Source organism: Dendrobates tinctorius, unplaced genomic scaffold, assembly GCF_039654945.1.
Source record: "Dendrobates tinctorius isolate UK_male_01 unplaced genomic scaffold, ASM3965494v1 ptg000089l, whole genome shotgun sequence".
NCBI lineage: Eukaryota > Metazoa > Chordata > Amphibia > Anura > Dendrobatidae > Dendrobates > Dendrobates tinctorius.
Window position 1 is genome coordinate 13448513 of NW_027361757.1, and position 26727 is coordinate 13475239.

The 26727-nt window shown below is 44.8% G+C and overlaps 1 protein-coding gene across 1 annotated transcript in view; it reads right to left on the minus strand.

The window, feature by feature from the left end:
- The window catches only part of LOC141098283 (beta-microseminoprotein-like), a 58983-nt gene that overhangs the window by 16240 nt on the left and 16016 nt on the right, over positions 1–26727 (minus strand). Inside the window, exon 2 of the mRNA XM_073585943.1 lies at positions 296–438. Within this exon, the coding sequence (XP_073442044.1) occupies positions 296–438 (143 nt within the window). The remainder of the gene's footprint in view (positions 1–295; positions 439–26727) is intronic.

Consider the following 26727-nt stretch of genomic DNA (forward strand, 5'->3'; position numbering starts at 1 on the left):
TACCTAGTTCTCTATTTTCAAGTATAATACAGGTGCGATATATGGACACCATAAGATATGTTCTGTCCGATGTTTTATATCATATATTTATATGGTAACAGACATACAAGTTATAAAATGTCATTTTTATTAGATGCTTTTTCATCATTGTATGCTAGAACTGACTTAATGATCTATACTTGAAGATTCATGAATATTGGACAAATGTCTATAAACATATTGTAGAGAAACCAATTTAGATGTTCATACATTACTAAGAATCACATTATGGACTGTTGGTGAAATATTTACTTACCCTTGAGTGTCTCACCTTCATTACCCGCTTGAGGTTGTGCAGAATAGCAGCTTGCATCACTCAGAGCGATGAAGACTCCAGCACAGAGTAGAAGAGCCACAAGACACTTCTGAAAGATACATTGAAACGGTATACACTTGTTACTGTTTTATAATGTAGGATCAGATATCTGTCCACTACCAGTGTCGTGATCATTACCCTAGATTACTTCAGAAGACAATTCCATATTTATTATTTTGTGCACTTTCCTCCCACTGCTGTCCCTCTGCTATTCCAATCTCCACTTCCCCTTGTATACATCATGCCTATCCTTTTAGAATACATTTCATATGCACTCTTCAAGGTCAGAAACTGTATACCAACCGAAAATGAAATCTTTCGCATGCACTGTGTGCTCCCTGTCCGGTGCATGCTATTATTTTCCTACTGTGGGCAACAATCTCACTGATGAACAATATATGTACAAGTGCTGCTCCCAAAATTATAATATCATCAAAGAGTTAATTCATTTCAGTTCTTCAATACAAAAAGTGAAACTCGTATTTTACATTGAGTCATTACAAACTGAGTGATCTATTTCAAGTGTTTAAACAGACTAAGTGACCTTTTTAAACGCTTAGGAAGCCTTTGCAGTTGTTTTTTGTTAATTCTAATTTACTGAGATGATGACTTTTGGGTTTTCATTGGCTGTAAGCCATAATCATCAACATTAACAGAAATAAACACCTGAAATAGATCACTCTGTAATGACTCTATATAATATATGAGTTTCACTTTTTTTATTGAACTGAAATTATTTAACTTTTTTATGATATTCTAATTTTGTAAGAAGCACCTGTATCTACTACTTGTGACTGTGCATGCACTCCATATCTCCCTTTAGTTGTTGCTGTAATCTTTCAAATCTATGAGCCCAATTACTTACTGCATTTGTATCTTTTTTGGTCTATTTTTGGTGCTTTTACCCTTTTTTATATGTTCCAAATGCTTCTTTTGGTTAGCACCTTTATTGAAGCCTGTTTTATAAGGGTTTTCCAGATGTTTTACCTGATTCATTAATTTTGACTCATTAAAAAGTCTCCAGTCACATCTTGATGTGATTTTACGTACCGTTGGGGTTTTTTCAAATATTTCAACATTTTAGCAGAACATGAGACTTTTTACTCTCAACATGTGCAAAAAAGTTATAGGACAAAAATAAAGACCATGATTAATTTAGCACAAAATTCATGAGCTACAGTGGGGAAAAAAAGTATTTAGTCAGCAACCAATTGTGCAAGTTCTCCCACTTAAAAATTTGAGAGCGGCCTGTAATTGACATCATAGGTAGACCACAATTATGAGGGTCAAAATGAGAAAACAAATCCAGAAAATCACCTTGTCTGATTTGGCAAGCTTTATTTAGCAAATTATGGTGGAAAATAAGCATTTGGTCATTAACAAAAGTTCATCTCAATACTTTGTTATATATCCTTTGTTGGCAATGACAGAGGTCAAACATTTTCTGTAAGTCTTCACAAGGTTGGCAGACACTGTCGGTGGTATGTTGGCCCATTTCTTCATGCAGATCGCCTCTAGAGCAGTGATGTTTTGGGCCTGTCGCTGGGCAACACGGACTTTCAAATCCCTCCAAAGGTTTTCTATGGGGTTGAGATCTGGAGTCTAGCTAGTCCACGATAGGACCTTCATTTGCTTCTTATGAAGCCACTACTTTATTGTCCTGGTGGTGTGCTTGGGTCATTATCATGCTGAAAGACCCATCCATGTTTCATCTTCAATACCCTTGCTGATGGAAGGAGGTTTGCACTCAAAATCTCACAATACATGGCCCCATTCATTCTTTCATGTACACAGATAAGTCATCCTGGTCCCTTTGCAGAGAAACAGCCCCAAAGCATGATGTTGCTACCCCCATGCTTCACAGTAGGTATGGTGTTCTTTGGATGCAACTCAGCATTCAAATTCAAAGAAGCTTTATTGGCAGGACTAAATACACATTAGTTTTGCCAAAGCAAGTGTACGAAAGGAAATAGGGATAGGGACTGTAGGGATGTTGGGTAGGGGCTGTAGGAAAGGTGGATGGGGCTATAGAAGTCCATGGCATAGGGAAGGTGGATGGGGGCAGATCCAGGATGGGGCTATAGAAGTCCATGGCATAGGGAAGGTGGATGGGGGGGATGGGGGCAGATGCAGGGTGGGGGCTATAGAAGTCCATGGCATAGGGAAGGTGGATGGGGGATGGGGCAGATCCAGGGTGGGGGCCATGGAAGTCCATGGCATATCATAGGTCTCTTTCTCGCAGTCTATGACATTCGCTCACATATTGCTCTGCTATCTCCACTGCTCTCTCTTCGTCCCCCAGCAGGATAAATGTTTTCTCTTCCTCCTTCATGGTGATGAAATCCGGGAAGAGATGTGAGAGTCTCCTGAAGTGAGTGTCCCTCACTGCTGAGTATTTGGAGCAGTGTAGCAGGAAGTGGGTCTCATTCTGTCTCCTCCAAACACGACGAGTTTTGTTTCTACTTTCATTTCATCAGACCATATGACATTCTCCCAATACTCTTCTGGATAATCCAATGCTCTCTAGCAACCTTCAGATGGGCCCGGACATGTACTTGCTTAAGCAAGGGGACACGTCTATCACTGCAGGATCTGAGTCCCTGGCTACTGCCTCCAAAAATTCTAAAGTTTGTAAAATAATGGTTTCAGTTTAGTTGTGTTTTAAGCAGCTAAATCTCTATTTAAAGGGAATCTGTCAGCAGGTTTTTACTATGTAACCTTAAGACAACATGAGGCAGAGATTACAACATAGATTTCAGTGATGCCGCTCTTATCAAGCTCAGTACATTTGTTTACCTGTTATCATATTTTTAGCACTAGTACTTATCATTACTGTGACACAGCTGCACGGCCTCCTGGTCCGGAAACACCCCCTCCTGTGATAAGCAGCTCACTGTCTATGGACATGGTATATACAGAGCTTGGTGTGGGCGGGGTTAGCTTTCTTGGCTATCTACTGTACTGCTAAATCTAAAAGCTGATTGTATTAGAATGGCTACAGCAAGTAAAATAACTGGTACCTTGTTGGAATTAGCTTCTCTTTGCCTATATCAGGCTGCTCACAGATAAGTCAGCAAAAATCTGCTGACAGATTCCCTTTAAGGCCGCATTAACACGTTCAGTAGTTGGTAAGTATTTTACATCAGTATTTGTAGGTAGGCTTTGAGCGAATTTTTCAAAATTCGATTGCGCTTAATTGGAGTAGAAATTAACGAATGTGTTCGGAACCAATCATCAAACATAAATTTGGGTAGAAATATGGCACAAATATGACAAATTCTTATTCGGCGACTGAATCTGAACATATTCGCTAAACTCTACTTGTAAGCCAAAACCAGGAGGGGGCAAAACATGAAGGAGTGGTGCACTTGTTTCTATTATATTCGTCCTCTGATTGTTCCACTCTTGGATTTGGTAAAATACTGACCAAATACTGAACTATGAACGTGGCCTAATTCTAGTAATCTAGAAATGGGAAGTGATTTTCTAACGTGATTTGTGACATATCAAAACCACACTTTGACTAGATTTTCCCATTAAAGAGAACATGCTAAGTCCAAAAATGCTCTTAACCTGCAGTCATGGGGTTAAACTTCTGGTTAATAGTATTATATATTTGGCTGGCCGCAAAACTGAAATTACAGGACTGGGGAGAAAATTAAAGGGGTTGTCCGGGCTTTTCACATAATCTCAGTACATATCTCGGCTGCAGAATTATGACAATAAGTAATTTACTTTCTGTCACTAGTTTGCACGGTTTTCTAGATATTCTGAACAGAACGTCCAAGGTGTGTTATGGCATTGAAATGAGAACTAGTCGTAACCTCCTACTCTACTCCAAACGCCCTCTATAGCAACAACCCCCACCCTCCATAGCTAAAGGCCATCCCTGTCCACATGAAGAAGCCCTCCTCACACAGTAACAAATCCTCCCCCTCCAGCAGCCTCACTGCAGAGAGCAGACCACCCAGCTGCTCCTCCCCCAGACACACGCTGAACACTGATCTATGGAAAGTGAAAATGACCCGAGACATCATACCGACAAATCAGTGTTACCATATAGTACTGACCCGAGGCATCATACCGACACGTTAGTGTTACCATATAGTACTGACCCGAGGCATCATACTGACACCTCAGTGTTACCATATAGTACTGACCCGAGGTATCGTACCGACACCTCAGTGTTACCATATAGTACTGACCCGAGGCATCATACAGACATATCAGTGTTACCATATAGTACTGACCCGAGGCATCATACCGACACGTCAGTGTTACCATATAGTACTGACCCGAGGTATCATACCGACACCTCAGTGTTACCATATAGTACTGACCCGAGGCATCATACAGACATATCAGTGTTACCATATAGTACGGACCCGAGGCATCATACCGACACGTCAGTGTTACCATATAGTACTGACCCGAGGTTTCATACCGACACGTCAATGTTACCATATAGTACTGACCTGAGGTATCATACTGACACCTGTTTTACCATATAGTACTGACCCGAGACATCATACCGACACCTCAGTGTTACCATATAGTACTGACCCGAGACATCATACCGACATATCAGTGTTACCATATAGTACTGACCCGAGGCATCATACCGACACGTCAGTGTTACCATATAGTACTGACCCGAGGTATCATACCGACACCTCAGTGATACCATATAGTACTGACCCAACACATCATACTGACACCTCAGTGTTACCATATAGTACTGACCCGAGGCATCATACAGATATATCAGTGTTACCATATAGTACTGACCCGAGGCATCATACCGACACGTCAGTGTTACCATATAGTACTGTCCCGAGGTATCATACCGACACGTCAGTGTTACCATATAGTACTGACCCGAGGCATCATACTGACACGTCAGTGTTACCATATAGTACTGACCCGAGGTATCATACCGACACTTCAGTGTTACCATATAGTACTGACCCGAGACATCATACTGACACCTCAGTGTTACCATATAGTACTGACCCGAGGTATCGTACCGACACCTCAGTGTTACCATTTAGTACTGACCCGAGACATCATACCAACACCTCAGTGTTACCATATAGTACTGACCCGAGGCATCATACAGACATATCAGTGTTACCATATAGTACTGACCCGAGGCATCATACCGACACCTCTGTGTTACCATATAGTACTGACCCGAGACATCATACCGACATATCAGTGTTACCATATAGTACTGACCCGAGGCATCATACCGACACGTCAGTGTTACCATATAGTACTGAACCGAGGTATCATACCGACACGTCAGTGTTACCATATAGTACTGACCCGAGGCATCATACTGACACGTCAGTGTTACCATATAGTACTGACCCGAGGTATCATACCGACACTTCAGTGTGTTACCATATAGTACTGACCCGAGACATCATACTGACACCTCAGTGTTACCATATAGTACTGACCCGAGGTATCGTACCGACACCTCAGTGTTACCATTTAGTACTGACCCGAGACATCATACCAACACCTCAGTGTTACCATATAGTACTGACCCGAGGCATCATACAGACATATCAGTGTTACCATATAGTACTGACCCGAGGCATCATACCGACACGTCAGTGTTACCATATAGTACTGACCCGAGGTATCACACCGACACCTCAGTGTTACCATATAGTACTGACCCAAGGCATCATACAGACATATCAGTGTTACCATATAGTACTGACCCGAGGCATCATACCGACACGTCAGTGTTACCATATAGTACTGACCCGAGGTATCATACCGACACCTCAGTGTTACCATATAGTACTGACCCGAGGTATCATACCGACACCTCAGTGTTACCATATAGTACTGACCCGAGGCATCATACAGACATATCAGTGTTACCATATAGTACTGACCCGAGGCATCATACCGACACGTCAGTGTTACCATATAGTACTGACCCGAGGTTTCATACCGACACGTCAATGTTACCATATAGTACTGACCCGAGGTATCATACCGACACCTCAGTTTTTCCATATAGTACTGACCCGAGACATCATACCGACACCTCAGTGTTACCATATAGTACTGACCCGAGACATCATACCGACATATCAGTGTTACCATATAGTACTGACCCGAGACATCATACCGACATATCAGTGTTACCATATAGTACTGACCCGAGGCATCATACCGACACATCAGTGTTACCATGTAGTACTGACCCGAGGTATCATACCGACACGTCAGTGTTACCATATAGTACTGACCCGAGGTATCATACTGACACGTCAGTGTTACCATATAGTACTGACCCGAGGTATCATACCGACACTTCAGTGTTACCATATAGTACTGACCCGAGACATCATACCGACACCTCAGTGTTACCATATAGTACTGACCCGAGACATCATACCGACACGTCAGTGTTACCATATAGTACTGACCCGAGGTATCATACCGACACCTCAGTGTTACCATATAGTACTGACCCGAGGCATCATACAGACATATCAGTGTTACCATATAGTACTGACCCGAGGCATCATACCGACACGTCAGTGTTACCATATAGTACTGACCCGAGGTATCATACCGACACGTCAGTGTTACCATATAGTACTGACCCGAGGTATCATACCGACACCTCAGTGTTACCATATAGTACTGACCCGAGGCATCATACAGACATATCAGTGTTACCATATAGTACTGACCCGAGGCATCATACCGACACGTCAGTGTTACCATATAGTACTGACCCGAGGCATCATACAGACATATCAGTGTTACCATACAGTACTCACCCGAGGCATCATACCGACACCTCAGTTTTACCATATAGTACTGACCCGAGGTATCATACCGACACGTCAATGTTACCATATAGTACTGACCCGAGGCATCATACAGACATATCAGTGTTACCATATAGTACTCACCCGAGGCATCATACCGACACCTCAGTTTTACCATATAGTACTGACCCGAGACATCATACCGACACCTCAGTGTTACCATATAGTACTGACCCGAGGCATTGTAACGTCCATCTGCGGTTCTGGGCTGCAGCCAGGCAACAGCCCGAGAAACACTGATACCCTTTACCCCTATACAGTGATCTGGATTTACAACAGAGCCCAGGAGGTAGCTGTCTGAATATGAGCAGCGGCCAGAGCAGGACGGTCGTCAGAGTGAAGTACAAAAACGGCAGGCAATAGCAGAGTCAATTTCAGGCCAAGGTCAGAGTCAAAAACCAGGAGGGCGGCAGAGGTACAGAATCGTTAGGAAGTAGCAGAGTCAGAATATCCAGGCCAAGGTCACAAACCAGAAGAGTAGCAGAAGTACAGAAATCAATCATACCGACATGTCAGTGTTACAATATAGTACTAACCCGAGGTATCATACCGACACCTCAGTGTTACAATATAGTACTGACCCAAGACATCATACTGACACCTCAGTGTTACCATATAGTACTGACCCGAGGCATCATACAGATATATCAGTGTTACCATATAGTACTGACCCGAGGCATCATACCGACACGTCAGTGTTGCCATATAGTACTGACCCGAGACATCATACCGACATATCAGTGTTACCATATAGTACTGACCCGAGGCATCATACCGACATGTCAGTGTTACCATATAGTACTGACCCGAGGTATCATACCGACACCTCAGTGTTACCATATACTACTGACCCAAGACATCGTACCGACACCTCAGTGTTACCATATAGTACTGACCCGAGGCATCATACCGACACGTCAGTGTTACCATATAGTACTGACCCGAGGCATCATACAGACATATCAGTGTTACCATATAGTACTCACCCGAGGCATCATACCGACACGTCAGTGTTACCATATAGTACTGACCCGAGACATCATACCGACATATCAGTGTTATCATATAGTACTGACGCGAGGCATCATACCGACACGTCAGTGTTACCATATAGTACTGACCCGAGGTATCATACCGACACCTCAGTGTTACCATATAGTACTGACCCAAGACATTATACCGACACCTCAGTGTTACCATACAGTACTGACCCGAGGCATCATACCGACACCTCAGTGTTACCATATAGTACTGACCCGACGCATCATACAGACATATCAGTGTTACCATATAGTACTCACCCGAGGCATCATACCGACACGTCAGTGTTACCATATAGTACTGACCCGAGGTATCATACCGACACGTCAGTGTTACCATATAGTACTGACCCGAGGTATCATACCGACACCTCAGTGTTACAATATAGTACTGACCCAAGACATCATACTGACACCTCAGTGTTACCATATAGTACTGACCCGAGGCATCATACAGATATATCAGTGTTACCATATAGTACTGACCCGAGGCATCATACCGACACGTCAGTGTTGCCATATAGTACTGACCTGAGACATCATACCGACATATCAGTGTTACCATATAGTACTGACCCGAGGCATCATACCGACGCGTCCGTGTTACCATATAGTACTGACCCGAGGTATCATACCGACACCTCAGTGTTACCATATACTACTGACCCAAGACATCGTACCGACACGTCAGTGTTACCATATAGTACTGACCCGAGACATCATACCGACATATCAGTGTTATCATATAGTACTGACGCGAGGCATCATACCGACACGTCAGTGTTACCATATAGTACTGACCCGAGGTATCATACCGACACCTCAGTGTTACCATATAGTACTGACCCAAGACATCATACCGACACCTCAGTGTTACCATATAGTACTGACCCGAGGCATCATACCGACACCTCAGTGTTACCATATAGTACTGACCCGACGCATCATACAGACATATCAGTGTTACCATATAGTACTCACCCGAGGCATCATACCGGCACGTCAGTGTTACCATATAGTACTGACCTGAGGCATCATACTGACGCGTCAGTGTTACCATATAGTACTGACCCGAGGTATCATACTGACACGTCAGTGTTACCATATAGTACTGACCCGAGGTATCATACCGACACCTCAGTGTTACCATATAGTACTGACCCGAGACATCATACCAACATATCAATGTTACCATATAGTGAACATGGTGAATAAAAAACCCAAAAAACAAATGTGTAATTGTACTTTGAATTTTTTCCCAATCATCAGTACATTATATGGTAAAATAAATGACATGATTCAAAAGAACAACTCGTCCTGCAAAAAACAACAACAAGCCTTATATGTCTGTATTGACGGAAAAATAGAAAAGTTATGGAAGAAGGAGAGGGAAAAGCGAAAAACAAAATTGCCCGGAGGTGATGGGAAAATACATAAATAAATTGCAGCTTGTCTTTCCCAGCACTGGCAGAGGTGAATGGTCCGCGTGCACCGGTTATGTATTTCTGCTAGAAACATTATAAAGTGATAGGATATAGGTACACACCTTACACAGGCTGGAGGTATGCCAGGGTCAGAAAGGAATAGTGAAAACCTGGGAAGGAATGAAGGAAGGGCTCCTCAGCAACACAAACAAGCCCTTTATTTATAGTATCAGAATCCTTAGTATCATATATATCTCCATACATACACCCCCCAACACTTCACACTGTTACAGCTGCTGATTGGACAGGCTGCTCCCATCAGTATTTGTGTCATTAGAGACACAGTGCTCACACATACACTGCACCAAATCTGCTGCTGTGTGAAGACATCAGTGACACAGAGCTGTCTCATTCACACAACAGAGGCTTTGTCACACAACAGATTACATCAGTGACTGCCATCCCCTGTGCAGATTAGAAGCTGCAGACCCCCATCACTGGCCATCACACAGTCTGTTCTCACTGCTGCCTGCAGCCTGGGACAGTGAGGGAAGGAATTACTGATAATGAGTTATGTATTGTAATCATGGAGTGGCCCAGAACACAGGACGATTTTCCCTCCTCCTCACTAGTATCACTTTCCATAGATCACTGTTCAGCGTGTGTCTGGGGGAGGAACAGCTGGGTGGTCTGCTCTCTGCAGTGAGGCTGCTAGATGGGGAGGATTTGTTACTGTGTGACGAGGGCTTCTTCATGTGGATGGGGAGGGCCTGTAGCTATGGAGGGTGGGGTTGTTGCTACAGAGGGCATGTTTGGAGTAGAGTAGGAGGTTACGACTAGTTCTCATTTCAATGCCATAACACCCCCCCTTGGACATTCTGTTCAGAATATCTAGAAAACCGTCCAAACTAGTGACAGAAAGTAAATTACTTATTGTCTTAATTCTGCAGCCCAGATATGTACTGAGATTATGTGAAAAGCCCGGATAACCCCTTTAAATTTAATTCTATCAGGAGCTGCTGGCTTTCAGTCAAGCAGGTGTTCCGGAAGCAATTACAGTAACCCCTCACAGCAGTGGGAGTAGCAACTGTAAGTACACCCTGGCAGTGACTGACAGCTGGCTTCAGACTAATGTAGTTAGTGCCAGGGTGTGCTGACAGTCAACGCTCAAGTGCTATGGGTGGTGACTGTAATTGCTCCACGTACGCCTTCTTGACTGAAAGCTGGCAGCTCCTCAGAGAAAAAAAATGTGAATTTTTTCCTGGGTGCCGCACTTTCAGTATTGTGGTCGGGCACATTCATAACGCAATTAACTAGAAGATTAGACCTATATTTGCAGGTTAATAGCCTTATCGGACCTGCGAGATTCCATTTAAACCTTTCTTGCAAATGGGTGTCATTTTCTGTGCATTGCAACAAATTGACAAATAGGTATTTCTTCTGGATCTTACAGTCAGAAGAGCTGTATTCACGCCATTTGCTGGTTTCAACTATGATAAACAAGATTATTTCAATCTTAGCTGTTTAACCTCTTGGATGCTGGGATCCATAGTATCCAAGGCTTCTAGGTGGTCAGACAGAGGGAGGGACCGCTTCTGGCCATCTTAACTCTGCCCAGGGTGACAAGAAAAGAAAATGGCTAAATGGTTTTATTTTTCTAATCTACCCTAAAAAATAGAATTTATGGTAATCAATCATTTAGATATTATACCAAATCGTCTTATTATCAAATACCGTTGCATACGTTAAAAAATAAAATGCATGGCTATTGGAATACGGCAACACACATAAAAAAAAACTTTGTAATGAAATTTGAAAGAATAGTAAAACATGAAACATAACTATATATATATATATATATATATATATATATATATGTATATATATATATATATGTATATATATATGTGTAATATGGTATTTTATGCATTGGCAGAATCTATCCCAACTCTCCCCAAAGAGGGTAATAAAAGTTTAATAAACAATTTATATGTAACCCAAATGGGGCGTTAAAATAACACAATCTCCATCCTGCAAAAAACAAGCCCACTTGTGGCTACATTAATCAAAAAATGATGGCTCTTTGGATTGTGCAACATATAGTTTAAGGGTCCAAAGCAATGTACAGAAGATTGTGGCACAATATTCATTACAATTGCAGAAAAAAAATGCAAAACAAGGAAATGCAATTTATCGGGTATTACAGAGAAACGCATTGGAAATTTTGACTTGCATAAACTGTGAAGCACATCAATAGCTATACATTATATTCTAGTGATGATTATCTACTGCTGATGAAGAAGAAACCTACCATCTTAGGCTGTAATATTGGATCCGGAACTGTGCTCTTCTCATAACCACGTAATTTATACTGTGGCCTTTACATAATAGGACTCCTGGGAAATTTTTATTTTCAGCTGTTTCTGAAAAAAAAAAAAAGTAAAAATGATAGTAAATATGGCCATATGTTTGCTTCATTTAACTAATGCACAATATAAATTCTTACTTTAATTATTCTAATCCTTTAAAAAGAAAAATGTACAATTAGTAACAAAAGATGATGGCTAGAATGGCACAAAATGGCGGGCAGGATTAGAAATGCAAATTGTATGCTACTGTTATCAGTCACCAGATAATCTTGCTATTGAGTGATGAGATTAATATTTAAGTTGCGCATCCTGCAGGATACAGTTCAAGGAAAGTTTCTACGTGACCAGTAACACAAGTCTATTTCTTTTAAGAAGTCATTTTTAAATAGTAAGTGATGTCTATAAGACTTCTTTGTTATCAAGGATGGACTGTAGCATTGCTAAAAACTGGGGGGAGACAATAAAGCTATAGCTGCATGACGACATATACCGCGTAACACTAAAATCGCAGTGTTGCATTGTGAAATCGCATCTAATGATCTTCTATAGTGTCTCAATACGACTTGAGGCATCTTGTGACTGCAAAATAGTCACAAGTGTTTATAAATGTATTGGATTTACTGCCACAAGTAGCAAGTGACTCACTTACCATAGGCTTTAAAGAAAGTCGCATGCGACATACGAGTTGTCGCAACTTAGCTTTTATTGGATAAGAGTCAGACAGCTGTATACCTTGGAGGAGGATTGCAACGCAGTGCTCGGAGTGGCTGTTGTAGATATGCTCGGGTCTTAACTGATTACACAATAAGGGTATGTGCACACGGTGCGGATTCTGCTGCGGATCTGCAGCGTTTCTGCAGCTGCGGGTCCGCAGCAGATTTAGGTGCATTTTACAGTACCATTGTTTTCAATGGTAAACTGGAAAATGCTGTGCACATGCTGCGGATTTTTCTGCGCGGTTTTGCTGCGGTTTACAATCCGCAGCATGTCAATTCTTTTGTGCAGAAACGCTGCGGTTTCACACCTCATCCATTATGAGGTGTGAAACCGCAGGGCAAAACCGCAGGCAAATCCGCAGGATAGTCCTGCGGATTTATCTGCGGATTTTACTGCAAAATCCGCACCACCAAAAAACTCACATACCCTAAGTTGCAGAGAAAAAAGGAATCTGCTCACCTGATGAAGTTGCTCCTAAGCAGCATGTTTAGCACATATCAGCTGCTGCAAGACACAGGTCCATAAGGAAAGAGTGGCACAGGATCCGGGTGAAGTGTCAGTGGATGCGCTGCTGATGAATAAATTCAGATAGTCGATGATATTTTCAAATGCTTTATTGGACATGTTTCTAATGATTTTTTACTCTTAGACCTGTCTTGGTATCCCCAAGGCTTGCAGGTCGCTTGGGGGTGGAGAACTAAACCACTACACACCATAAGAAGGAGAGCAAAACTACTGGACTACAAGGCTTGGTGAAATAAACTACTAAACACCTAAAGTTAGCTAACTAAACCACTACTCAACATAAGATGGAGAACTAAACTACTAGACAATAGGGGTTGGAAAACTAAACTACTAAACAGCTAGGGTTGGAGAACGAAACAAATTCACACCAGAACACGGAGAACTAAACTAATAGACAGCAGGAGTTGGAGATCTAAACTACCAAACAGCTTGGGTTGGAGAACTAAACTAGTACACACCAGGGGATGGAGAATTAAAGCACTAGACATGAAGGTGTCACTAGATACCAAGTCTTGTAATCCCCAGGGCTGGTGGGACAAACCTCTGTATCTAGTTTCAGACTAGTGTTTTTGCCCGCAGCGCACGGCACCGCTGCTAAGCCCCACCCCCTGCTGCGCCCCCTCCGGTCATCTCCACCTAGTATCGCACATCGCTGCATGTGATCTGCACACCCTAGTTTTGCCCTGCTGGCAAAAATGCTAGTTTGAAACTAGCCTAAGGGTATGTGCACACGTTGCGGATTTGGCTGCGGATCCGCAGCAGTTTTCCATGTGGTGTACAGTACCATGTAAACCTATAGAAAACAAAAACCGCTGTGCACATGCTGCAGAAAATTCCATGCAGAAATGCAGTGGTTTATTTTCTGCAGCAGGTGTAAAAACAGATGTAAAAACGCATACCAAATTCGCACAAAATCTGCAGATTCTGCGCGGAAAAATCCACACCGGAATCCGCAACGTGTGCACATACCCTAATTCTTCCTCCAGGGATTCTGCCTCCTCCACCTCCTCTAGGGCCTCCAATTGCACCCTCAACCACTGCCTTAATGAGACCCAAGATCCAACACTAGAAACCTACTAAGAACAAGAAGCATATAGCCCTATAGAACAAGTAGCAAAGGACTGCAATTGCGAGTAAAAATATATTTTATTAGAATCAATTTTAGAAGAAAAAAAAGAACAGTAATTTCAAAAAAGTGTAGGTGAGGGTACAAAATAAATCCCAGAGTTAAAATGCGGCACTTACACAAATGCTGCACAGGATCCTTTAAGGTACTGTCACACTAAGCGATATCGCTAGCAATATCGCTATAACTTGTGACGTTATAGCGATATTGCTAGCGATATCGCTGTGTCTGATACTTACCTACGACCGGCTTCCCCGCTGGTTATCGCTGAACGCGCGAGAACGTTCAGGACCGCTTCTCGTGGTCAGCTTCCTGCGGCGCTTCCTGTGGAGAGACGAGCGTGGAGCGTGGAGCCGGGTGGGAGGACGCAGGATCGCTGTCATGTTGGACACTGTTCGTACCAGGGTGTCCGGCAGACAGCGGTAATACCCCATCCTACCACACGGTTCTCAGTGGCGCTGGTTGGTCTTCTGATCCGGCTTGCATTGGGTTAACCAGGTTGTCATTCTGGCTGAGGGCTTAGCCACACCCTCTGCCTTTAAATTGCCCTGTGTGACTATGGGTGTCGCCGACTATAGCTCTTGCCTTGTGCTAAGCGATACCGGTCTGGAGTGGTGGTCTAAGGAGCATACGGTTGCTGGTGTAGTATATTCCATTGTTGCCATTTTGCCTCCCTGTGTTGTATAATTTGGTTGCCCTTGCACATTACTGTATTCCCCTGTGTGTACGCGGTGTGGTGCATTTCCGTTATCCCTGTCCATACTTATTTGTGGGGTCTGGTGTTTGGTCTCCTCACTGGGTGGAGGGTGGTGGGTTCAGCTTAGGGCTGTACAGGAGACAAGGACAGGGTGGAGGCCCAGGCAGGCACACCTTCAGTGTAAACCTTGGGTTGAGGGACAGATAGGGTTTCCCCTAGTCTGAGGGACACCGCAGGGGCCCTGGGGTTTCAGCCTAAAGTTACTTAGGCTTCCCATGACATTATAGTCGGCCCAAAAAGAGAAAAAAAAAAAATAGGAATTATTTTCCATGGATCCTATAGTCTCCATAACCAAGCAGCTGGAGGCTCTGTCCATACAGGTCACTGAACTGAGGGGGGCGGTCCAGCAACAAGGCCTCTCAGTTCCTGCTGTGCAAACTGAGGCAGCAGTCAGGGCAGCTGAACCTAAGTTACCTCTCCCTGAACGATTTTCTGGTGATCGCTGTAAGTTCGTTGTATTTCGTGAATCCTGCAAATTGTATTTTCGCATGCGTCCTCTCTCCTCAGGAAATGAGGCTCAGCATGTGGGCTTGGTAATTTCCTTGCTGAGTGGTGACCCACAAGCATGGGCGTTTTCACTACCTTCTGAATCACCAGCATTTGAGTCCGTAGACTTTTTTTCTGCTCTGGGTTTAATCTATGATGATCCTGACAGACTGGCATTAGCAGAATCTAAAATACGCTCTCTACTCCAGGGTGAGCGACTGGAGGAGGACTATTGTACGGAATTTCTTCGCTGGGATGTGGACACGCAATGGAATGACCCTGCATTAAGGAGTCAATTTTTGGATGGGGTTTCTGAAAGGGTAAAACAAGCTCTGCTAATGTATGAGACTCCCGCTTCTCTGGAGGCTGCAATGGTGCTTGTAGTACGCATTGATCGCCGTTTTCGTCAGAGGTCGCAAGAGACATTGCCTGTGGGGGGAGGGGCAGTCTCTGGTGAGGTCGCCTCAGGTGAATCCGTGGAACCTATGCAGATCGCTGGTATATCACATACACATAATAACAAGCATAAATGTCCCTTGCCCAGAAAGCAAGGGGTCTGTTTTTTTTGTGGCAAAAAAGGACATTTTATTAATGCTTGCCCCCTGGTACCTAAGAAAGACATGTCGGCGGAAAGCTGCTAGGCTCAGAGGGTTTGGAGGAGTCTAGTCTGAGCCTTTGCATATCCTCCATGGTGGTCTCCCAGTGTATGCTCCCTGCCAAGGTAGTTATCGGGGGCCAAGAGCTGTCGATTACTGTATTTGTAGATAGTGGTTCAGCCGCTAATCTCATTGATGAAAAGTTTGCGCGTACTGCGGGATTTAAGGTGTAGACGCTGCCTAATCCTATCCGGGTGGTTACCATCAATGCCTCCCCTCTCTCACAAGGGGAGATTAAAGAGTTTGTGGCTGATGTAAAACTCCACATTGGGGTCCTACACTCTGAGCGGGTAACATGTAAGGTGCTCAGTAATTTACCTGCTCAGATAGTTCTGGGGTTTCCATGGTTGTCTATGCACAATCCGGTGATTGACTGGAAAACCCAGGACATAATTCAGTGGAGCAGATACTGCCAGGAGAGTTGTCTGGCCACGTGTATCTCCGCTGTGACTCCCAGCATCCCGGAGCCACTGCTGGACTTTGCTGATGTACTTTCTGAAAGAGGTTGTTCAGAGCTTCCACCGCACCGACCCTATGACTGTGCTATTAGGTTAAAACCGGGGGCCAAGTTACCAAAAGCCAGGATGTTTAATATCTCAGGTCCTGAGAGGCAAGCTCTCAAAGAATACATTGCAGAAAGTCTAAGCAAAGGGCACATCAGGCCTTCATCATCTCCATTGGCAGCGGGGTTCTTCTTTGTCAAGAAGAAAGATGGCGGATTACGCCCGTGTCTGGATTTCAGGGAACTCAACCAGATTACGGTTCGTGACCCCTACCCGATGCCACTGATACCCGATTTGTTCAACCAGGTGTCTGGTGCCAAATGGTTTTCCAAGCTTGACCTCAGGGGGGCATACAATCTCATAAGAGTCCTTCAAGGGGATGAATGGAAGACGGCATTTAATACCCCTGAGGGTCATTTTGAGAATTTGGTGATGCCATTTGGGTTGACGAGCGCGCCAGCAGTATTTCAACATTTCATAAATGATGTCTTTTCTCATCTCTTGGGGAAATTTGTTATTATATACCTTGATGACATTCTTATTTACTCACGCGACCGTGATGCACACATAGAGCATGTTAGGCAGGTGTTGCAGTTGCTCAGGGAAAACAAGCTCTATGCCAAGCTTGAGAAATGTGTATTTGTCGTCCAAGAATTACCTTTTTTGGGTTATGTAATTTCCGCCTCAGGGTTTAAAATGGACACCGCTAAGGTGCAAGCGGTGCTTTTCTATGATTGCTAAGGCTAGTTTCACACTTGCTTTTTTTTGCAGCGCGTTTTTCCCGCAAAAAAACGCATTGAAAAAACGCATACAAATGCATACAGATGCTGCGTTTTTTTCAAGCATTTTTATGAGCATGCATGAAAAAAACGCAGCGTTTTTATGCGTTTGTATGCATTTTTAGTGCGTTTTTACCGCGTTTGCGTTTTTTTCCAACATTAGGTGGCCCCTCACACTAACCCAAACCATGACTTTACTAACCCTAACCCTAACCCTGACCCTAACCCTAACCCTGACCCTAACCCTAACCCTGACCCTAACCCTAACCCTTAACCAAACCATACCCTGATCCTGACCCTGACCCTGACCCTAACCCTAACCCTAACCCTAACCCTGACCCTGACCCTAACCCTAACCCTGACCCTAACCCTAACCCTTAACCAAACCATACCCTGATCCTAACCCTAACCCTGACCCTGACCCTAACCCTAACCCTGACCCTAACCCTAACCCTGACCCTAACCCTAACCCTAACCCTTAACCAAACCATACCCTAACCCTGACCCTAACCCTAACCCTGACCCTAACCCTAACCCTAACCCTAACCCTTAACCAAACCATACCCTGACCCTAACCCTAACCCTAACCCTAAACCCCCTTAACTAACCCTAACTCTAACCCAAACCCCTAAATTCCATTGTCTAAACTAATGGTAAAAAAAAAACGCATGTGCAAAAAAACGCATACATAAGCATGCCAATGCGCACATATGCTCACCATAGACTTATAATGGGTGTCTTGCTGTAAAAAAACGCATTGCGCACGCATGCGTTTTTTTGAGGCAAGTCGGATGCCCAAAAAATGCAACAGGTTGCATTTTGTGCGCCCGAGCGCATACCGCAAAAAAACGCATGCGCGGAAAAACGCGTACAAACGCATGTGTATGCGCACATAAGCGCATCCCATGCAAAGTATAGGAAAAAAAACGCATGCGCTATTTAGCGCTAAAATACCGCGAAAAAAAACGCAAGTGTGAAACCAGCCTAAGCCGCTCACCGACATGACTAAAAAAGGTACCAATTTTTCTGACTGGTCTGAGGCTGCTGTGCGCGCGTTTGAATTCCTCAAAAACAGTTTTGCTTCAGCTCACATCCTGGTTCAGCCTGATGTCTCCCTACCTTTCACCGTGGAGGTGGATGCATCTGAGGTTGGAGTGGGGGCGGTACTGTCTCAGGGTCCATCCTTGGGCGAATTGCATCCGTGTGCCTACTTCTCCAAGAAACTGTCGCCGGCCGAGCGTAACTACGATATTGGTAACAGGGAATTGTTGGCCATCAAGTTGGCATTTGAGGAATGGCGACACTTCTTGAAGGGGGCTGTCCATCAGATTACTGTCATAACAGACCATAAGAATCTGCTTTATTTAGTCTGCTAAACGCCTGTCCCCCAGACAGGCTCGCTGGGCGTTATTCTTCACCCGGTTCAATTTTTTTGTGACATACCGACCAGGTTCTAAGAATACTAAGGCGGACGCCTTGTCCAGATGTTTTCCGGGTGGAGAGCCACGTGAGGATCCGGTGCCTATCCTCCAAAAGGGAGTTGTGGTCTCGGCTCTCACGGCAGAGATTGCTGATGCTCAGGAGGAGGTACCGCCAGATCTGCCTCCTAATAAATCGTTTGTGCCACTACACCTACGCTTAAAAGTGTTAGGGGAACATCACGATACTGTCCTGGCGGGTCACCCAGGAGTTAAGGGCACTCTGGAACTTGTATCACGTCGTTTTTGGTGGCCCAAAATCCGGCAGGACGTGGCCTCATATGTGTCAGCCTGTACCACATGCGCACGGGCCAAGACACCACGCTCCCGTCCTGCTGGCACATTGCATCCTCTCTGTGTGCCCAGTAAGCCATGGACTGAGATTTCGATGGATTTCATTACGGATTTGCCCTCCTCGGCTGGGAACACGGTCATTCTGGTAATAGTTGATCGGTTCTCTAAAATGTCGCATTTCGTTGCTTTGCCATCTTTGCCCAATGCGAAGACCCTTGCTCAGGTATTTATTCGCGAGGTGGTCAGACTTCATGGGGTCCCATCTGACATTGTATCTGATAGATGTACACAATTTGTGGCAAAATTTTGGAGAGCTTTTTGTTCTCGCCTAGGGATTAAATTGTCTCATTCATCGGCTTTCCATCCTCAGTCGAATGGGCAGACTGAGCGTATGAACCAAAACCTGGAACAATGTTTACGCTGTTTTGTGTCTGACAATCAGGAAGAGTGGTCGGCGTTTCTTCCTCTGGCTGAATTCGCGATAAACAATCATTATCAGGAATCGTCTGGGGAATCTCCTTTCTTTTGTGTTTATGGTCAACATCCCCAATTCTGTACCTTGCGCCAAGGGAGCTCTGCGGGCGTCCCTGAGGAGGACCAGTTGGGAGCACAATTGTCATCCGTTTGGAGGAGAGTAAATCAGCGCTTGCTGAATGTAGGTTCTAGTTATAAACGTGTGGCTGACGGTAGACGTGTGCCTGGTCCGGACCTGTGTGTGGGTGATTGGGTGTGGTTGTCTACAAGGAACATCAAGCTGAAAATACCATCGCTTAAGTTGGGGCCCAGGTTCATTGGTCCATTTAGGATCTCCGCAATTATCAACCCTGTGGCATTTCGTTTAGAGTTACCTGCTGTATACAAGATACATAATGTGTTTCACAAGGCGTTACTTAAGAAAGTCGTGGGTGCTGTTGATGTTTCTCCCGTGCCACCACCTCCCATCTTGGTGGATGGCACGTTGGAGTTTGAGGTGTCCAAGGTGGTAGACTCTCGGGTAGTACGTCGCACTCTACAGTACCTGGTCCACTGGCGTGGCTATGGTCCTGAGGAGAGGACTTGGGTGCCGGCCTCGGACATACATGCGGACCGACTGATTACAGTGTTTCATCGCCGCCATCCGGACAAGCCGGGTCCTCGACATTGTGAGGTTCCTGGGGTCCCTCGTAGAAGGTGGGGTACTGTCACGTCGGACACTGTTCGCACCAGGGTGTCCGGCAGACAGCGGTAATACCCCATCCTACCACATAGTTCTCAGCGGCGCTGGTTGGTCTTCTGATCCGGCTTGGATTGGGTTAACCAGGTTGTCATTCTGGCTGAGGGCTTAGCCACGCCCTCTGTCTTTAAATTGCCCTGTGTGACTATGGGCGTCGCCGACTATAGCTCTTGCCTTGTGCTAAGCGATACCGGTCTGGAGTGGTGGTCTAAGGAGCATACGGTTGCTGGTGTAGTATATTCCATTGTTGCCATTTTGCCTCCCTGTGTTGTATAATTTGGTTGCCCTTGCACATTACTGTATTCCCCTGTGTGTACGCGGTGTGGTGCATTTCCGTTATCCCTGTCCATACTTATTTGTGGGGTCTGGTGTTTGGTCTCCTCACTGGGTGGAGGGTGGTGGGTTCAGCTTAGGGCTGGACAGGAGACAAGGACAGGGTGGAGGCCCAGGCAGGCACACCTTCAGTGTAAACCCTGGGTTGAGGGACAGACAGGGTTTCCCCTAGTCTGAGGGACACCGCAGGGGCCCCGGGGTTTCAGCCTAAAGTTACCTAGGTTTCCCATGACAATCGCCTAGTGTGACAGGTAAGTAGCGACCCCCGTCCCCAGCGATGTCGCTGGTGAGATCTGCCTGTGTGGCAGCTCACTAGCGACCACTTAGCGATGTACCAGCGATCCTGACCGCGTCATATCGCTGGTCGGGATCGCTGGTACATCGCTAAGTGTGACAGTACCTTTAAATGAAGTCCAAAATTCCCTTAAGTACAGAGATGTCAAGTATACCTAAATTAGGTCCGGCTCTGCTTCCGCTTGGAAGGCTGTGCAGAAATTATGTCAAATGCAAATTGCTATTGAACGTATCAAGTAAACACGCAGCACAGCAGAGCTGGACAGAAGTCAAATACATGTATCCATCCTATGTAGGAAAAAAAGAGGCTAAGAGGGGGGACCAAGGTAAAAGAGGAGAGGGAGGAGAGAATATCACGAAGTAAAACATAAAAGTGCAGATAGTGCTTACCCATGTGGGGAAATGTGCTAGATGACCATCCAGGACCGTGCCCCAATATAAAAAAATTAATTCTAATAAAAGATATTTTGACTTGCAATTGCAGTCCTTAGCTACTTGTTCTATAAGGCTATATGCTTCCTGTTCTTTGTAGGTTTCTGATGATGTAGGGAGTTGCCCCTGTTCCACTAGGAGCACGTTGATTAATTTAACCCTGTGTGTCAGTCTTGTTAAACACGTTATAACACTGCAGAGAGAATCCCCCCACCTCCGTACTGCATAGCCAGGGCACACCGCAATCAGACAGTGTTTAAATTAATATGACTTGGAGATTGCATACAGATCAAGAGTTGTGGACAGCTATCCATGCTGAGTGTGAACAATGGCTCTCTCCACTCAACCGGAGCCAGGGAAGACCGTGTGCGATAACAGTGCAAATCTGGTGGCGGCCCTACACCGAGGCAACCTCACACATGTGTCTTGCATGGTTCGCATTCTCAACCTGATAGTACAGCAATTCCTCCACCACTGTCCCAGCTTGGATGCGCTTATGCAGAAACCACTGTCGTCATTTGCTCATTTCCACCATTCCACTTAAGGTGGTGTAAGGAGAATAATAATAATAATAAATTTTATTTCTATAGCGCCGACATATTCCACAACACTCTACATTTCAGAGGGGACTTGTACATACAATAGACATTACAGCATAACAATAATCACATAGATCATAACAGATACCAAGAGGAATGAGGGCCCTGACACGGCCTGGAAGAGTTCCAGGGTGGCCACCAACTGCGACCGCTGGGATACGGTTAACAAACCACTTATCTCCATGTCCTCAATGGACCCATTGGCCTTGGCTTGGGCCAGCATGTCCAGGAGGGGATCTTCCTCCCCATCCTCGGGCAGGTTGCAGACCGGTAGGACGCAAGCTTCACGTTCGTAGTGCGCCTTCAGCATGTTGACGTGAAAGGCCTTGCGCCTACCCCGAGCATGGTCAAGCGTGACCACGTAGGTGACCGGGTTGAGCTGTTGGTGGACGACTTATGGGCCTTCCCTGGCTGCCTGAAGCTTATCCGTTGGTACGGGGACCAGCACCCACACCTTTTAACCCACCTGGTAGGTCTGCTCCCGGGCGTTCTGGTCATACCAGTGCTTCTGGTCAGCCTGAGCCTGCGTCATGTTGTCATGCACCAACTGCGTCAAGGTCTGCATCTTGTCACGGAAGCGCATGACATAATCCACGATGGACACTTCTGTGGGGTTTGGCTCATCTTCCCAGGATTCTCTTATCAATCCAAGGGGTCCCCGGACTCGCCTGCCATACAGGAGCTCGAAGGGGGAGAACCCGGTTGAGGCCTGCGGAACTTCTCTGTAAGCGAACAGCAGGTGTGGGAGGTACCGCTCCCAGTCGCGCCCTTGGGTCTTAACCAGCATACGGAGCATCTGTTTGAGGGTACCGTTGAAGCGTTCACACAAACCATTAGTCTGTGGGTGATACGCACTCGATACCAGATGCTTCACCTGAATTTTCTCACAGAGATCCTCCATTAGGCAAGTCATGAATTAGGTCCCTTGATCGGTAAGCATCTCCCTGGGAAATCCTACCCTTGAAAAGATGGTCACCAGGACCCGGACCAGGCCTACCTACTCCGTGACGGATCCGTAACTGTCGGAACTGTCACCCAGGTTTCACAGGGGAAAGCATAAAGCCCCGGACAGACCTCTGCACCTAGGAGTAGGGGGCGTGGCTAAGATAAAAGGGCCACAGCGTGCAGGAAATTAGTTAGTTGCCGTGTGAACGTGCATGACGCAGGAGGGCAGTGTCAGGGCTTGCTTCTGTGAGGGGCCAACTGCCAGAGTGTGCAAAAACCAGCAGAGACTAAAAGCTGTTAACAGAGACTGCCGACAATGACGTACCTGGTCCCCGCTGACATCGCCGACCGTGAGTGACAAGACACCCAGTTAGGACGTAATTGTGACACCCGCTGTGAGGGGTTTCCCTTTGTACCTGAATCAACATCTGCAAGGAGTTTGTATGTTCTCCCCGTGTTTGCGTGGGTTTACTCCCGGTACTCCGGTTTCCTTCCACACACTATGTCTTTGTACAAAGACATACTGATAGGGAATTTAGATTGTGAGCCCCATTGGGGACAGTGATGATAATGTATGCAAAGCGCTGCAGAATAAGATAGCGCTATATAAACAATGTATAAAAAATAAATAAATAACAGCCCAAAATAATTAAAAGATAAAATGGGGCCTGCTTTATGTAGCATGGTAGTAACAGAAAAAATTAGATTTGTTACTGTGGACTAGCCTTGGATACAGCAGAACCTGAGCACAAAAAAATGACAACTTATGATGTGGCCAATGTTTTGGAGCACCGTAGTAGGAGAACAAATTTATATTTTATCATGTGTATGGAGAACAATATCTGCAACAAAGAATGAAAAGATGAAATATAGCCTGCTTTTGGTAGCACGATAGAAAGAAAACCAATTTTGATTTTATCATTAGTACCCATTGTAAGGTAGCGCTGTCATACAAGGTTGGGGACACTCATTTGGCAGCCAATAAATCACATCCGGCACGAGTTTTCCATAAAATCATAACAGTCCATACGGTTTATTAGGCATCATAAACCATGACCAGCAACAGAAAGTTCATATAAACGGCATAGCGTCCATGACAGAGGTACACTCTGTTAGCAGTGTCCAATACGCAGGCTCTCGATCCTCACAGTTATATCCTCTGTCAGGGTTTTACCTCATGGCTGCTTTTCCATGCTTCAGACGTCCATTCCCTCCTCTGGGAATTCTCAGACGCGGGCAGCCATTACTCACAGCATTCATGTGCTGTCAGGCAGGAAGCCCCATCTCCCAGCGGGACCTTCCACAACGGACCAACCGGGTCCAAGCATTCACCCATGTGACCTACCCTGGCCACCTTATATGGTCCATAGCCACGCTCACCGGATCACATGGCTATGACCTCATCGCAGGTCCTTCACACACTCATAGTACAGGTGTTCTTAAACACACCCCCTGGGTGGGTTTGTAGGTAACTGGGTCGCCCGTCTCCCCAGTTACCTGGAGACTTCTCCCTGACACATTAAAACAGCACCTCAGCAGTATCACTGCTGATCAACACACACATAAGTCTCCATCTCAAGGCCACCCACCTTGAGATACATAATGGTCCTTCAGGATTCTGCCATTCATCCTCTCTCCTAAGACATCCATACAGCACCCCCTAGTGGACACAGTGGTCACTACACCACACCCTGTATGGAGAACAATATCTGCACCCAAAATTTCAAACTAACATCTAGCCTGCTGTATAATGACTAACAGTAGAAGATTTTTATTTTTTTATCTCTGGATAATTCCTGTATACATTAAAATATATGCTCAAAACAATTTCAAGCTCAGATCTAACCTGCTGTATCACTTTTGTAACAGAAAAAATAGTTTTTTTTAAAATCTGCATGAGCTATGCAGACAGCTGAATTTCACCGCCACTAAATGACAAGGTAGGATATGGCATGCTGAATCATGTTAGCAACTGCCCAGATATTTTTTTTTTACTGTGCAACAGCTCTATACACAGGACAATTTAACCGCCGCAAAATTACAAGGTGGATATGGTGGGCTGTATCACGTTTAGTAACAGATTTTTTTTTTTTAAACTTGCATGAGCTCTACAGACAGCTTAATTTCACCACCACTAAATGACAAGGTGGGATATGGTGTGCTGTATCGCATTTCTAACAGAAAAAAATGTTTTGTTTAATCTGCATGAGCTCTGCAGACAATTTAATTTCACTGCCACTAAATGACAAGGTCAGATATGGTGTGTTGAATCACACTAGTAACTGCCCCAAAAATGTTTTTTGTACTGTGCAACAGCTCTGCACACAGAACAATTTCACAGCTGCAAAATGTCTAGGTGGAATATGACAGGCTGGGTCATGTTTTGCGACAGATATTTTTTTTAAATCTGCGTGTGCTATGCAGACAGCTGAATTTCACTGCCAATAAATGACAAGGTGAGATATGGCGTGCTGAATTTTTTTTTTTACTGGCCAATAGCTCAAATCATAGAACAATGTCATCACAAAATGACAAGTTGACATATGCCTTACTGTATCACATTTAGCAACTGAAAAAATAAGATTTAGAAAGTTCAACTGTGCATAGGGTTAGGCTACTTTCACACTTGCTTTTTTTTTCCAGCGCGTTTTTCCCGCAAAAAAACGCATTGAAAAAACGCATACAAATGTTGCATTTTTTTTCAAGCATTTTTATGAGCATGCAAGAAAAAAAATGCAGCGTTTTTATGCATTTGTATGCGCTTTTAGTGCGTTTTTACCGCGTTTGCGTTTTTTTCCAACATTAGGTGGCCCCTCACACTAACCCAAACCATGACTTTACTTACCCTAACCCTAAACCTAACCCTAACCCTAACCCTGACCCTAACCCTTAACCAAACCATACTAAACCCTAACCCTAACCCTTAACCAAACCCTATTAACCCTAACCCAAACCCTAACCCTAAACCCTACTAACCCTAACCCAAACCCTAACCCTAAACCCTAGCTAACCCTAACCCTAACCCTAAACCCCCTTAACTAACCCTAACTCTAACCCAAACCCCTAAATTCCATTGTCTAACTAATGGTAAAAAAAAACGCATGCGCAAAAAAACGCATACATAAGCATGCCAATGCGCACATATGCACACCCATAGACTTATAATGGGTGTCTTGCTGTAAAAAAACGCATTGCGCTCGCATGCTTTTTTTGAGGCAAGTCGGATGCCCAAAAAATGCAACAGGATGCATTTTGTGCGCCCGAGCGCATACCGCAAAAAAACGCATGCACGGAAAAACGCATACAAACGCATGTGTATGCGCACATAAGCGCATCCCTTGCAAAATATAGGGAAAAAAACGCATGCGTTTTTTAGCGCTAAAATCCAGCGCGAAAAAACGCAAGTGTGAAACCAGCCTTAATATCCAAGAAGTATCATTTCTCCTTGCGGAGAATGACATGTCGAGATGAGGAGACTTAAAGCCGCAATGCTCTCCTCACCTCGACATGCTTAGCATGTCATTCTCCGCAACAGG